General features: G+C 41.5%; 1 protein-coding gene across 1 annotated transcript in view; it reads right to left on the bottom strand.

Moving 5' to 3' along the window:
• MYO10 (myosin X) overlaps window positions 1-16,121 on the bottom strand; it is a 300,888-nt gene that overhangs the window by 139,154 nt on the left and 145,613 nt on the right. The window contains exon 4 of the mRNA XM_068236720.1: window positions 6,422-6,609. Coding sequence (XP_068092821.1) covers window positions 6,422-6,609 — 188 coding nt within the window. The remainder of the gene's footprint in view (window positions 1-6,421; window positions 6,610-16,121) is intronic.

The raw sequence follows: 16,121 nt of genomic DNA, 5'->3' as shown, positions 1-16,121 counted from the left end.
GAAATTCCAGAAGTGAACCGGAGGCAGGGCCGGAGCATTGGGGAGTGGCTGCGCGGGCACAGGATGCCTGCGGGGGACCATTAGAAGCCCCAGGTAACTTCAACTCATTTTCCCCCGACCCCCCCCTACAGTATCCCTTTAAGCAAACCTAGAGGTAGTGTAAAATTACTAATATCAAAAGAAAGGGCCAAGTGCAAACTGCCAAGTGCAAAGGGCCAAGTGCAAGGGCAAAGGGCCAAGTGCAAAGGGCCAAGGGTCAAGTGCAAAGGGCCAAGTGCAAAGGGCCAAGTGCAAGGGCAAAGGCCCAAGTGCAAAGGGCCAAGTGCAAAGGCTCAAGTGCAAAGGGCCAATTGCACGTGCAAAGGGCCAAGTGCAAAGGGCCAAGTGCAAAGGGCCAAGTGCAAAGGCAAAGGGCCAAGTGCAAGTGCAAAGGGCCAAGTGTCAAATGAAAAGGGCCAAGTGCAAAGGCAAAGGGCCAAGAGCCAAGGGCTCTTTGCACTTGGCCCTTTGCACTTGGCCCTTTTCATTTGACCCTTGGCCCTTTGCACTTGCACTTGGCCGTTTGCACTTTGCACTTGTTCTTGGCACTTGGCCCTTTGCACTTGGCCCTTTGCACTTGGCAGTTTGCACTTGGCACTTGGCCCTTTGCACTTGGCACTCGGCCCTTTGCACTTGGCAGTTTGCACTTGGCACTTAGCCCATGGCACTTACACTTGGCCCTTTCTTTTGATATTAGTAAATTTACACTACTGCTAGGTTTGCTACAGTAACTGTCATTTACTGCATTTAAATGTATACTTTTTTCCTTTGACACTTTAAAGTCAATTTTCTCAAAAACTATAAGGTCTTTTTGAAAAATTTCTTTTTCCTCTTGTACCCACATATCTCCTTAATATACCCTGCAAATTTGGTGATTCTAGCTTGTAAGGGGGCTTAGAAATTCAACGCGAAAAAACAGACTTTAGGCGAAAATTAATGCGAAAATATTCGGCGCATTTTCACCTTTCGAAACGAAAATAGTACTTATTTTCGCGAAAATTCGGCGAAAAGAATATTTGCATTTTCGCTCATCACTGATTTAAATCTTCTCATCTCCTTCCCGAAAGTGTTTGGTAGAGTACATACAGTATAATAATAATACACTCTCCGGAATGCTTGGCAAAAATACACAAACTAACAAGTGACATATATATATATATATATATATATATATATATATATATATATATATATATACAGGATCTTCTCAAAAAATTAGCATATTGTGATAAAGTTCATTATTTTCTGTAATTTACTGATAAACATTAGACTTTTATATATTTTAGATTCAAATACACACAACTGAAGTAGTTCAAGCCTTTTATTGTTTTATTATTGATGATTTTGGCATACAGCTCATGAAAACCCAAAATTCCTATCTCAAAAAATTAGCATATTTTATCCAACCAATAAAAGAAAAGTGTTTTTAAAACAAAAAAAGTCAACCTTCAAATAATTATGTTCAGTTATGCACTCAATACTTGGTCGGGAATCCTTTTGCAGAAATGACTGCTTCAATGCGGCGTGGCATGGAGGCAATCAGCCTGTGGCCCTGCTCAGGTGTTATGGAGGCCCAGGATGCTTCAATAGTGGCCTTCAGCTCATCCAGAGTGTTGGGTCTTGTGTCTCTCAACTTTCTCTTCACAATATCCTACAGATTCTCTATGGGGTTCAGGTCAGGAGAGTTGGCAGGCCAATTGAGCACAGTAATACCATGGTCAGTAAACCATTTACCAGTGGTTTTGGCACTGTGAGCAGGTGCCAGGTCGTGCTGAAAAATGAAATCTTCATCTCCATAAAGCTTTTCAGCAGATGGAAGCATGAAGTGCTCCAAAATCTCCTGATAGCTAGCTGCATTGACCCTGCCCTTGATAAAACACAGTGGACCAACACCAGCAGCTGACATGGCACCCCAGACCATCACTGACTGTGGGTACTTGACACTGGAAGATGAAAGTGGTAAACATTTGTGGCAGTAGATACAGGTGATTGAGAGGCTGAAAAGCTGCCTACATCAACCATACCCAAAATTACAAGTCTTTCAAGGAATTTAAACCATAGTAATCCCATATACTGTATAATGCCATTGCTAATAGTCATAACTATTACTGGCAAATCCTGCAAAATAAACACAGATGTAGAATAATAACAATGATAATAATAATAATCTGAGTAAAGTAACCCGCAGAACATCCAATATCCAAGATAACATACATAAAAAATAAACAAAATGATTTACATGCCTATAATATAAAATAACATGGCCTGTATATAAAAACATAAAAATGGCACAGCACCACGGAGACATTGCTGTTAAATGCATACTGTATACCATACTGCCAAAGGAGCATTGAGAAAGCCTTTAAATGTTTCTTTTAAGCATCTTTTGAGGTTACTTTATGTTTAATATCATAATCATTCCCTTGGAAAAGGAGTCCCAGCAGATCACAAGGAATTCATGAAGAAAGGGCAGCTCTGAGCAGAAGCATCTCTATAATTGGCAGATAAAAGTGCAATCTGTTACTATAAACTGGTTTGGACAGCTTTAGCCAATCAAGCTTTGCAATATTGTAGCAATAAATAATCTGTGACTAAACACTCAGTGTGCTCCAGCTTGGCGCCATACAGGACGTTAGAGGGAGAGACCGGGAACGCTGCATTCTATCCACTACCATATCACAATCATGGAGGGAGAAAATGATTAAAAAAAGAATAACAAATATGTCAACCTCTAAGATTTACGATTTCACAGAGCTGACAAGCACTTTAGTAGTAGATTAAGTTTTTATGTTACAATAATCTCTCTAGAACCTGTTCAGCCTTAATAAATCTTGATCTCTAACTGGAATAGTGGAAATTCTGACAAGATGGCTGCAGGTCCTACACCCATTCTTTGGACTGGGTACAGAAGTGGGAGGTAGGACACCTTCCAGTTTAAAGGGGCACTATTGTGAAAAATTGTACAAAAAAGAAATAAATAAAACAGTACACATACATACTGTAATTTGTTTTACTTTGTGAGTAGCTGTCACTTACAGAATGTATTATAATCTGACATCTCCAAACCTCTTACTGACAGATTTTGGATTAGTCCATCTTCTCATGGGGGATTCTTAACATCTCTTTTAATTATTTTAAAAGCACTCCCTGAAAAGGAGCTATACAAAGATGGCAGCCAACCTGCCCTTTTCTACTAGGTGCGAATTTGTGTGGTTTTTTCAGCACACAAACTCGCACACCAATGAATTCCTATATGCCTGTGTCCATTAAGGTGGCCACTAACGGTCCAATTTCTAGTGAAAAATCAATTGAGCAATCAGAAATTCTAAGTGGATTGGTTATAAATCTCCATTGATGGGCACTATCAAATATTATAAAAAAGTCGACTGGATTTTAGTCGAACCAAAAGTTGGATTTCCTTCTTGGTTGTGATAGATAGGAAGCAAATATTGGTTAGCTGATGGTGTAGTGAACAATTTCACTTCCAATCAGAATACAGTGGCTTGCAAAAGTATTCGGCCCCCTTGAAGTTTTCCACATTTTGTCACATTACTGCCACAAACATAAATCAATTTTATTGGAATACCACGTGAAAGACCAATACAAAGTAGAGTACACGCGAGAATTGGAAAGAAAATCATACATGGTTCCAAACATTTTTTACAAATAAATAACTGCAAAGTGGGGTGTGCGTAATTTTTCAGCCCCCTTTGGTCTGAGTGCAGTCAGTTGCCCATAGACATTGCCTGATGAGTGCTAATGATCGCTGATCGCTCGAACGATTCGTCACTAGAAATTGGATCGTTAGTGGCCACCTTTAGATGCTATATTTGCATGCAGAAAAAAAAAGGACAGCAGTGTTACTATTTTTCGTCAGCAAGCTGTTTTTGGGTGTGTTTTCACACTCACGGTTTTTTTTTGTTCCGTTTTAGTATTCGTGATTAATAATGTCCATGGGACTTTCTTCCTGTGATCCCTGCCATAGTCAATGGCAGGCATTAAATTGTGAGCTACTCTGACGGACAGTTAGTAACATGGATAAAGGAGAAAGATGAGGAGCATCCACATTGCAAACAAATGCTTTATTCCCTCCAACAAAACAGTCCATGTTAAAGACAGATGGTAAAGGTTGGAACGCACAGGCAAGTGGGTGGTTAAGGTAGCAGCGGCATCTGATAATTTTCTCTTTTTTTAAGGAATCTGAAGAGAGAAAACTCAGTACCTTGAGGTTTCATACTTAGCTTTGTAAAGGAAAGGTTTTGAATACCATAGAGCCTTCCTGGTCTTCGGTCCATCCTGTTGTTTAGAGCTACTTGGAGATGTACGTTTTTCGAAGGCTCCCCGAGTACTAAAGACTAAGAAGATCAAATAACCTCAACTGGGGACGGCGCAGGAATAATAGGATAGAGTGAGTACTGGGAAGGCTCTATGGTATTGAGAGCCTTTATGAAACCTGAAGTGAGTTTCTCACTTCAGATTTGCCTTAAACTTCAGTTGCATACACAACACAGTTACTGTGGCCCACAGGGATTGGGATTATATCCCTCAGGCAACAGTTCAGGGCCGAGTACTCTACTGAGGAGTCTTCCGTTGTTTATGAAGGGAGCAGGAGGGGGCAGCGCACAAAAAAAGCGGGGGTGAGGAAGACAACAATGCTCTTAGGCTGCACTCGGTCAAGATGTTCCAGGGCTTTGGATCCCTGGCCATCTTGCATGTGTATGCAGCCTAATATCCACTATTTGCGTCATCAGTAGTTGTTTTTATCACTGTCCGTGTCACAGATGGCTGTGTATTCTGAGTGCAATGAGTTAACGCTAGCTTGTACTTCTATTGGCCACATCCCTTAGCACCTGCCCTGTTCCTATTTATGGTCTTTGCTGGAGGAGCATAGTTACACTTGTTTAAAAAGCATTTGCCCCTCAAAACTACAGCAAAATATGATCTGGAAAGATGGTTTTCAGTGAAAAATATGTAAAGTGTAGCTAATATAGTTTCCTACCTAAGGCTGCATTCAAAGTGTCCCTCTGTCCTCCTCTGTCCCTCGTGTCCTCCTTTGTCGCTCTTGTGACCTCCTCTGCTCCAATGTGTCCTCCTTTTCCCCTCTCACCCCATGTCCTCTTTTGTCCCCCTGTCTTCTTCTTTGACCCCCTGTGTCGCCTCTGTCCCATGTCCTCCTGTTTCTCTTCGGTCCCCTGTATCCTCCTTTGTCTCGTCTGTCCCATGTCCTCCTGTGTCTCCTAAGTCCCCTGTGTCCTTTTGTGTCTCATCTGTCCCTCTGTGTCCTCCTAGTAGGTAATATACTTACCAATCAAAGTAAACATCATGGTGGGCAAAGGATCATTCCAACAGCTTGTTAGACAAAGGATCATTTCACTAGACATACCGAGTCATTTCAACAAACATTTTTTTTAGGGTGATCAACGCGCGCGCGTGTGTGTGTGTGTGTGTGTGTGTGTGTGTGTGTGTGTGTGTGTGTGTGTGTGTGTGTGTGTGTGTGTGTGTGTGTGTGTGTGTGTGTGTGTGTGTGTGTGTGTGTGTGTGTGTGTGTGTGTGGTGTTATTCACCTCAACCTCGTTATGGACACAAAATAGTTATTGTAGGGATCCTGGTTGGAATGATTCTTTCACTTTTATAATGGTAAGCGGGAGCACAATCTTCTCAATATTGACACATACAGTACAAAAATCAGGAGAGATCTTCAAAGTGTAAGCTTATCTTCCATTTAAAATCATTTTCATGTGCCACAATACAAGCCATGCTTAACTAATAGCTCAGTTTAATGAGTGTATTAAAATAGCTGCAGTGGCTGGAAATTTGAAACATGTCACAATGACCACAAGGGGGCGATTGCTGCTAAGGATTTCACAGCTTCCTGTCAGAGAGCAGAACTAATCTCACACATTGGATTGCATTTAATTCCTGGATTGTGTTTCATTGAAGGATATCAGAATAAAAATAATCAGCTGTGTTATCTTAGGATAAATTATGCACATGAACAATGAATGAAGTGCAGAAGCCACCAGCTTGACTTTGTCTAGTGTTATAACTGCTTTTATAGCTGAGGGACAATATCCTTATCACAGTGAAGAGATACACCATAGCACTCAGAAGAAAAATACTGAGCCATTAGCATCAGTCTCTGCACCCTAAGAGGCGGTTCACATGGACGTTTGTACAACATTTACCGCCATTGCATTTTGATCCATTTAGAGCCACTCTCCTTTGTACCCCTGCAGAGGTGAAGAACCCCAAAATCTGCCAAATGCTTTTCTTCACACGTACAGAAAAGGATTTGAGCAAGACGGCCCTTGGGCTCATTTCAGCATTTGTGTGGGCCTGAAGGATTAGTTAATTAAAGTAACAATATTACTGGTATGTTTACCTGATAAGAACACACTGGTTGTCACGCCTCTTCCACAAGCAGCGGTAACATTCATTGGCCACAGCGAAGATGTGAGGTGGTATTTCTCCCATGTGATGTCTGCTGTACAGTTCCATTGTATTACGTTCATATAAGCCAGGAATCAATTTGTAAGGATTGACAGAAGCCAAAATGGAGCCAATGTATGTCTGAAACAAAGAATGAAATAAAAACATCACTTAATCAGACTAGCAAAACACAGCTACCTCTGCACTGATACTTCCTGTATGGATTCATATTACAACACACATAAAGCAGCAAAAAAGCATTTTTATTTATGGTTTTAAAAAATATTAATGGTTTTATTTCAAATAAGCTACTTTACATAAATATTCAACAAGTTGGCGGTGATAATGATTCCTTACTACCTATTTACTTTTTTAGGAGATCCCTTATTAGTAAAGGGGAACCCAGATTCCATCATAAGTCCCCAAGAACCTACTCCAGCAGGGAAAATATGTCCTCAAACACTGTAAACACATCAGGTGATCCTCAGGCCACTCTCAATGACCCCAGTCAGTGAATGCCTTTCCAGACATCAAGCCGCAATGTTTTGCTTTGCAGGAGTCCATATTCCACTTATTAGTGTTCAAGCCTAACGTGGCTTTAGTGAATCCACCTCCCTAAGAGTGACTTTAGTGACAGGCTCACTTTAACAGCTGGGTAGCAGTACCCAAGCCAGGAAAATTAAGGAACGAGCCAGAGTTGCAGTAAAGGGAATGGATTGTGATTTTTAGCAGATTTCTTTTATTCATTATGAGTGGATTACAAAAATAGTTTTCTTAAGTAATTGTACTGGGAACACATGCAACATTACAAATAAACACTAAAATTTATTCTGGAGTGTCATGTTCTTTTTTGACTGGTTACGTTCTCTAACCAGAGAAGAGTTATGCTTCACGGTTACTGTTAAGAACCCAATACACATATTCGATTTTAGACAGTCAAAAAGATTGTTCCTTATTGTCTCAACCAGCAGTCTGATATCTTTACAGACATCACCAATGCTGCATATAACAAACTCAGTATGCCAGAAATCATGGGTCTCAGGACTTAGTAAAAATATCTGTACCTTGACACATATCAGAGAATCTGTGAACTATGCAAACAACTACCGTACATGTCAGGCTTGCCAGCCCCATGCCTGCTTTTACTGTTAAAGAGGGTACAAGCATTCTGGGCACACCACCTTTTTTCTCTTTTGTTTACAGATGCCTTGAAAAGTAGGGACTTGAGGGGAAGTTTCATTTTTTTGCCCTGTTATAGTGTACTCCATTTATGGTATATTGCCCCCAATACTGTCCCGCTACTTATATTGCCCTCTGATAATGCTTTCCTGTCATATTGCCCCCATTACGGTCCCCTGGGACATCCTTTGCCATATCATTGGTTACTGTGCACTATATCATGCAGGGAACCAGAAGCTCCTTTTGCCAATATCCATGTTCTGCTGGGCAGTCTTTAGTGTATGAAATGAACATTACTCTGAAGTGCAATGAATAACAGAAGAGTCCTTCAAGTTTTAACAACTATGCCCTAAATGTTGCCACTACTGTGTCTACGTTATAGGCCGGACTGCTTACTTTGCCTGACATGGTTAGCAGTGCATATCACATTCATTTCAATGAAGAAAATGTAGTGCTGAGGAAAGAATATTTGTCTGTTCGCTGTTTATAACAACTCCATAAAAGAATCATTGTTCACTTGGGCTTAAAACGGAACCATTTTTCCAGCAGCATCTTTATCCTCAGATCATATCATAGGCATTTCCTGACCATAAAACTGAATGCGCTTCAACTTCTGTCAGGATGGCAGCTCCATATAAGTACTATGCAGCAAAGCAAGCATAAACAATGGCATTGGCAAATTAACTTTCTGCAGTTCCTTCATTTTTCTGTGCACTCGCTGCTCTCAGTTTTTGCTTGTTTTCCTGTATTCCACTCATATGGTTGTTTGCCGTTTCCTCCTTTGATGTCAGAGCTGGAGAACAACAAATATGCCTTTCTATTTTTGAAATGGTTTCTGTCCAGTCGAGCCACACACTGAATTTTCCAGTCTCACATTTCAAAACTGGATGTTCTAAACTACCTCTGTACTTAACTGTATTTCACTTAATCTTTGTGGTGCAGCCACAAAAGGCAGCCTGCTGTGAGCTTTCAGTTCCTTCAGTTGTTTTTCTTTACTGACAGCCAATGTTCACCTCTTAAGCTACTTACTGGTTAGTGTGCAAACCTGGAGTTTTCTATGGTTCTCCTCATAGCAAATACATAGACAGGTTTCTAGTCTAAGTGGAACTAACTATAACTGCAAAGGCAACTCACCAAATGCAACATATTACAGGCAGTATTAAGTCATTGGAAAAAGATAGTACACACTCTTTCTAATTCTAAGGTTTTACATAGCAGGACATAATCAGGGCCGGCCCGCTCATGAGGTGGGGTGAAACTTTTGCCTCAGGCGGCAAAATTCCAGGGGCGGCACCCGCCCGTCCGTGGGTGCGGGGAGCCGGCCGCCGAGCTGGAGGGGTAGCTGGCAGGACGTGGGGATTTGGGCCTAGCGGCGGGGAGGGGGGTCGGACCCCCCCCTCCCTCGCCTGGGTCCCCCGTCCTCCGCTCCCCTCCAGCCTTAAATACAAGCAGCCGCTATGTGTAAGAGGCACGGGCGGGGAGGACTCACCTCTTCCTCGTTCCAAGCGTGCGTTCCACTGACGTCACTTCCTGCAACGCTGCAGGAAGTGACGTCAGTGGAGCGCACGCTGGGAAGAGGTGAGTGTCCTCCCCGCCCGTTCCTCTTACACATAGCGGCTGCTTGTATTTAAGGCTGGAGGGTTCGGGGGACCCAGGCGAGGGAGGGGGGGGGGGTAGTTCAGGGGACCCAGGCGAGGGAGGGGGGGGGTACGACCCCCTCCCCGCCGCTAGGCCCAATACCCCCGTCCTGCCAGCTACCCCTCCAGCTCGGCGGCCCCCCAGAGTGCGCCCCCCCCCCTCAGGCGGCAAATAGTCTAGGGCCGGCCCTGGACATAATAGAAAATCAGGTCATTAGCATGTCTTAAATTAAATTAAATCTGTGAGGTTAGGGGAGGGAAGAAACAGATACTTACCTCCATAGGCTTTCCTGTCTTCCAAGCCATGCACAAGCAAGGACCCCCGTAGTGCGGCCGCAGCAATGGCAGAAGAAGCTGAGCCTGATTGGGTTGTGCTACTGCACATACAGCTCACGCATGCAAGCAGCACAAACCTGATACGGCTTGGCTTTTTCCACTAAAACCCGACCATGTCCATGCTACTCTGCCTGCGCAAGCGGTCCGCAAGGCTCAACAAGTGGGTTTTTGGAGGAGGAGGAACGGCAAGTAGGAGAAAGAATCATCTGGATCATTTAGATCTCTATTGAGGTAAGTACTCAAATTGGGCACTTTTTATCCCTACTTGTTTTTTTTTTTTTTAAATGAGGTAAACACGACCTCAGATGAACAACAACACATAACATATTACACCTTGCGCCTGATGCACCAACTGACATTAAGATTACCGTGTGCTTCTTACCGTTACTAATAGTGGGGGAGCATCGCCGTTACCCTGTTATCACCTAATGGGCGGTGCTCACCTGGTGTTAGTAACAGGAAACTGCTGTTTGGCAATCTTACCCCAAATAGTTTTAGTGGCCACATCATTTTCTGATTTACTACAACCTTATGACTTGGATGAGTGAAGAGGGTAAACTGTGTACCAATCTGTTCCCTACTTCAATTTTCTAAACTATTTTAAAAATGAGAAATGGGCACGATTGGCTGACATACAGTAGATTGCTTTCCAGTTTGATCACTTTCCAGGCATGCAGCTTTTTGTTTCAGTACTGATGTCAAAAGGTTTGTACATGTTTTCAGAAAAAAATTACAAAGGTTCATGTGCACACATATTTACATCATGTTTACAGGTGTTTACTATGTATTTCCTATGTAGCTTAGACACATATGTTTAAAATTAGGCGCTATAATGGTCCCCAACATGCAGTTTAATTACTGAAACACTCTCTTACACCACAGCGCTCTCTATTAGACCTGATTACACACAGTGGGCTCACACGAATAATAGTACAGGTTTGCGCGCATTAACTTTCCCCTTTCACGTGCTAAAACCCATATGTTGAACAGGTAAGTTAATGCACGCAAACCTTTACTATTACGCGTGCAAACCTGTACGCACTGAGGTTATCACGGCCGTGATAGCATTTATCACGGCTTTGTGAATCGAGCCCAGTAATTGCACAGAATAATGGCAGGTCTTGACAAAACCCAAAATGAATTGCAAGACGATGACTGATGTGAATCTATCTACTTTTATTAATAAAGCAGCACATGCAGTGCTGTAAAATAAATAAAAGGAAGTGATATTCTTCTGAACCAGTACTGATGATAGATGCATGGTCAGGGGGAGGGATCTGGTAAAGTCATAAGGGTCATGTGGCAGGAAGAGGTGGGGTCTGATTGCGTCTTTAGGTCAGCAGCTTTTGCAGCGCAGCACAAGTACTCCTGGGCCCGGGTGAGGGGCTACACAGAAGGAAATCAGATTTTAATAGTTACTAGTATAGCCAAACACTAGGATGAAAAGGTGCATGCTTACTAAGCAATTACTGTCCCTACGATGATTTTTGATTGCTCAGTAAACATGAGACCAAACAAATAGTGCTTATGACTGCCCATGTGCCCTCTGCCTGACAGGTCCATTATATACTATAATTATTGTTTTCCCAGAAGCAAAGCAAATTTCTCACACCAGAAAACAAGTGCTTAGCTGTCATCCAAACTTGCTAGTCAAACTTTCCCAGTACAAAAAAAAAATAACAACCCAATAGTGCTGAACTGAGTACAATACCCTACTGCTTGAACTAAGTAAATAAATTATTAGTAATCCAATAACAAAAGTCCCTTTAATATTACAGAATTTTACCAATACTGTGTCAAGCATGTTAGTGTAAAATCAGACCCTTATCTGGTGCCAACATCAATGGTGACAGTGCCATATTCATTTGTCTTCTAACTTCTAGCAGAAAATCAGAGTAGAAAGTATACCCGACATACAGGCCAGACTGGGACAGCTGTAAGCAGTCACTGCTCTGTGCTCAGTCACAAAGAAAACACATGTCAATGAGAAGAAACAGTCCACAGAGAGAACATTACTTAGAGAATATAACTGCTGATCCATCATAAACACAGACAAGATAATTCATGCGCTTGTTTTAGCTCTTAAAAATGAGTTCAAAGGCCTGTGGTAAATGTAATAAGTATTTTCCCTGCCCCTCACTAATTTGCACTGGGTTTCATCCAACTTTGCCTGTAAATTATAAACTGTGCATTTAAGGTTACAATCCTTTCCTTGTGGTGTTGTTTTTGTGTTGACTTTCTCCAGGACAGAGTTATGAAAAAAACAGTGCAAAAGCAAGTGTCCGCTGCTGAACTAGTCCGTGCGCAGATAGCATACCAAGAATCATGAGGCAGCATGTGACCCTACACTGATGATCGTCATAGTTGCATCCTTTACCCTGAAGTAATAGTATTAGGCCAAGTATGTAAAGTGTGAGATGAAAGAAGATGAAGATTACCATGTCAACCAGAGTTGGGATGCAGTATAGCATGGCCGCACCCTTAAAAAAATCACGTGAAAAAGCATAGGTTACTGGTAATGACTCAGCTGTACCGCAGTATGGCAAAAGTGATCTGTGAGAGAAGAAGTCCTAATAAATAATTATTTTTATAAATTTTAATAAGAGCTCTACTGTACTGCTACAAATAGAAAAAGTAAATAAGGCACCACCCTCCTGTTGGTGTGAAAGCTATATTCATGTACTGGTAGCTGCCAGGACTTGGTGAACCCCACCCCAATACTGCAGGAACTAACCATCTGACAGCAGGAACAAACACATCAATTCTGTTAAGAGAGAGTTATTCATATAGTTATCATGCATTATCATGCATCTAGATAGAGCTAATGTTTTCCACAGCACTTTACAAAGTACATCAAACAATCTTTATTAAAGTGCACTAAAGTGCACCACACAACAGTGCTTCTACACATCCTTACAGCATGTACCCCTTTGTGAATGACAATTCTTGCCAAGTACCCTCATTGGGGAGTTACAGCGTCTCGAGACACATATGTGTTTTCTATAAGCACTCCATAATTATGCTTTCCAGACCTTCCCTGATACCTTTATTTAACTGATATTTTTTTTCTGATTTGCTTACATATCATTTATTATTTTTAACCTCAAAACTCACTATAACAAATTGACTGTGATAAGTTTAAGTACCCCTGAGCCAACTACACCCTGAGGTATGCATTCCATGTGTTGAGACCCTAGGCTATACAATACATTAATTAAAACTCAATCAGGAAAGGCCATTCTGTCCTCGATGGAGCAGCTATGAATGTGGCCACATAATAGTGTTCTGCATTTAGGCAGGGGACACACTTGTGTATTTTCATGCACGTGTTCTGCACAGAAAAACTGATTTAAACTGAGAACTCGTGTCAATCAATGGGCTAGCCCCAACACACTACAAGTGATAGTCTATGCAATTCACCTTCACTAATCAATCTGACCAGTGTTGTGCCTCCTTGTTCTGAATGCAAAAATGTATTCAGAGGCGATCACATGACATGTGAACAGTAGTCGATTCCTGTGAGATTGACCGATATCTTGCATCCTGCTCGATCGGCTAAGCTGATTGATTTGATATGATATCAGGCACTTTTCATTGATAAGGCATACTGGAACACACTCGATTCCCTCTCGATTCTATAAAATGATCAATTCAAATGGTCAATCATACAGCCAAATCGCTAGATATATGGCCACCTTTAGGGAAAAAGAACAATCAACCAATTTATCTACTAGGAAGATTAATGCCCCTCATTTTGTACTATCTGTGTCCCCTCTCATATCTTTTAGTCTCTTTGTGATGAACCAGGACTCAGGTGAGAATTTTGGATGACACCAGAGAAGGAGGGAAATTCTCCACAGTCAGGATACAGACAGCTGTATCATTTTAATAATATTAAAACTATATAGTGCTAATATTTGATATATGTCTCTCAATGGAGCCCACAATTTAATCCACACCACAGTCTTAATCTACATACACACATAGGCTGGGACAATCTTTCAGAAGTGTCCCACATTGCCAGTGAAGACATGGTTTGTGATCCATCATGATTGATTTATTAATGACTGACCTCTATTATATTTCTATTGTAGTCTCTGCAGCAGGACACTTCTCACTAATTCTGCCCTTCCCCTCTCCATAAAACCGAACAGATGGTCAGTGTGTCTGTATAAAGATCATTCAAAGAATGTTCCCCAAACAATCTCTCTGGATGACAACAATGAAGTGTGTATATAGTTATAATAATTTATGAAAAGACCCCTCAGAGGGAGCTTGTACGGGACAGGATATGCATACAGTGATAACCGATTGTAGAATCTAATGAAAACTTGTTTTATTAATAACAAGCTATCAGATTTCAATCTGGTCTAATTAAAAGTTGTGTGATCCCATTACCATGCCCGGAGTTACACTTTAATTAATGTTGCTGGGAAAATATTTTTGAAAATGTTTTGCAATGGCAATAACAAAACACCTCATCCTGACGCTTGTGTGTGTAGTATCAAATGACACTCCAATGATTCATCCAGGCGCATTATTTTGATGATGATTACAATACCTGAACAAGATAAAGCCTGTGTCTGAAAAAAACAACAACATGACATGCCTTTTTATAGCTGTGCTAACTCTATTCTTTGCCACATCTGAAACTTGAGTATATATTCCTGATTAAAACAAAAATATATTTGCATCTCATGTCATCTGGCAAACAGCCCTCCAGCTAATTATAGCAAGTTTGGGGCGTGAGCACATAGAAGGCTTTTTCTATGGCTTTGTTCTGGTACAGTTCATCTGAAAAGCTAAGTGAGGCCTCCTTGCCACGACAATATGGTTCTGCGGGTGAAGAAAATGTGCAGTTTGGATATGTATTCTTGGTATATGTCGGTTTTTGTGACATTAACGCTTAAAAGTGAACCAGAGACGAAGCACCCTCATGTATTTTACCATATAGATCAGTGGGAACATTAGAGAAAACACCTACCATGCTTTCTGTTTCATTCTGCACTGCACAGCTTGTTTCTTATCAGACCTGATAAAAACCCCGACTAAGCATTCAGTCTGGCTTTGCTACAATGACTCAGCTATAATGATTCCTGAGCAGAGCCAGCAGGGGGCAGGCTTGGACTTGAAAAGACATGAGAGAACACAGACTGAGCTATAAATATTCCTGAACAAAGCCAGATTGAATGCACAGTTGGGGATTTTATCAGGGCCGATTATAAGCAAGCTGTGCAGTGCAGAATGAAACAGAAAGCAAGGTAGGTGTTTTCTCTAATGTTGCCACTGATATATATGGTAAAATACATGAGGGTGCTTCGTCTCTGGTTCCCTTTAAGGAGAAAGACATCATTGCCTGAAACATCAGCTTTTCTGAAGAGAGAGCTACATGCTCTGAACACCTCTGACATGCCATTGGCAGTATGAGCAATTAGGCTGAGTACAAAGGGCATGATTGTGTGAAACTCGGGCAACATGCCTTCCTAGCATCAATGTTTAAAGTCCAATTCCAGGAATTATGATTTTGGACTGTCTAAGCTTAGTATTGTGTACTGTAATCAAATATACTGGCAATGATACCTGTATGCCTATATTACCTGTCTATTTGCAGCTTGTATCCTCCCTCCTCAACCACACTTCCATTCCTGTAGACAGCCTGACATTTCTGCACACCCCATTCATGTGAAGCTGCTGTCCTGATTTCATCTTTCAAATCTGGTCCATAATCAGTAGTGAGGAGGGGAGGCCTTCCTCCTCCGACTATTTGACATAATGCTGTACCTTCTCCATATAGATTTGGATCTGCCCAGTTCTTCCCAACAATAATTTGATGGAGAGAAAAACATAAGCAGGATTAACTAAAAAGGAAGGACATTACTTTGGCCGCCAATGTTCTGCCTACTTTCCATCCACAACCCACCATACCTACTCTGTATATGTAGGGGGAGGAAAGGAGAAAGGTGGGAAAAGAAGGACAGGATAGTATCCCAGTTAACACAGACCTCTATGCTTAATGTAAATTCTCTTGTGAACAGAGGACGATCCACCAGTGGGAGTCCACACACTGCAAGGGGCATATAAACTTATTAAACACATCTATCAACTCAGCCTCTATAAGAAAAGGTCAGATTCATAGGACGTTGCTTGAATGTCACATGATCAGCATTTCAAAACAAAACTATTGGTATTTAGAAGGATTTTACATTTTGTGATTATGACGCTTTTATTTGTGGTGCAATAGGGTAAGGCGCTTGGCGACTGCTTTGAAATATGGGGGGCCAGTAGAGAACAATCCTCAGTGACCTGGTGCTTCCATTAAGTCACACATAGCATTGAAAAAATCATTAAAGAGAAAAATAGAGAAATGTGAGCACCAGAATGTCACGTTTTCTCACAAGAATTAAAACACATTACAAGAATGGACATCTAAGCCAGTCATATAGCCCAGGGGTGATCCCAGTATTTTCAAGGTGGAGATTCCTGAAAGGTCTCCCTCAGCCA

Source organism: Hyperolius riggenbachi, chromosome 5, assembly GCF_040937935.1.
Source record: "Hyperolius riggenbachi isolate aHypRig1 chromosome 5, aHypRig1.pri, whole genome shotgun sequence".
NCBI lineage: Eukaryota > Metazoa > Chordata > Amphibia > Anura > Hyperoliidae > Hyperolius > Hyperolius riggenbachi.
The sequence above is the reverse complement of the archived record's forward strand: the minus strand, read 5'-3'. Positions and strand labels throughout refer to the sequence as shown.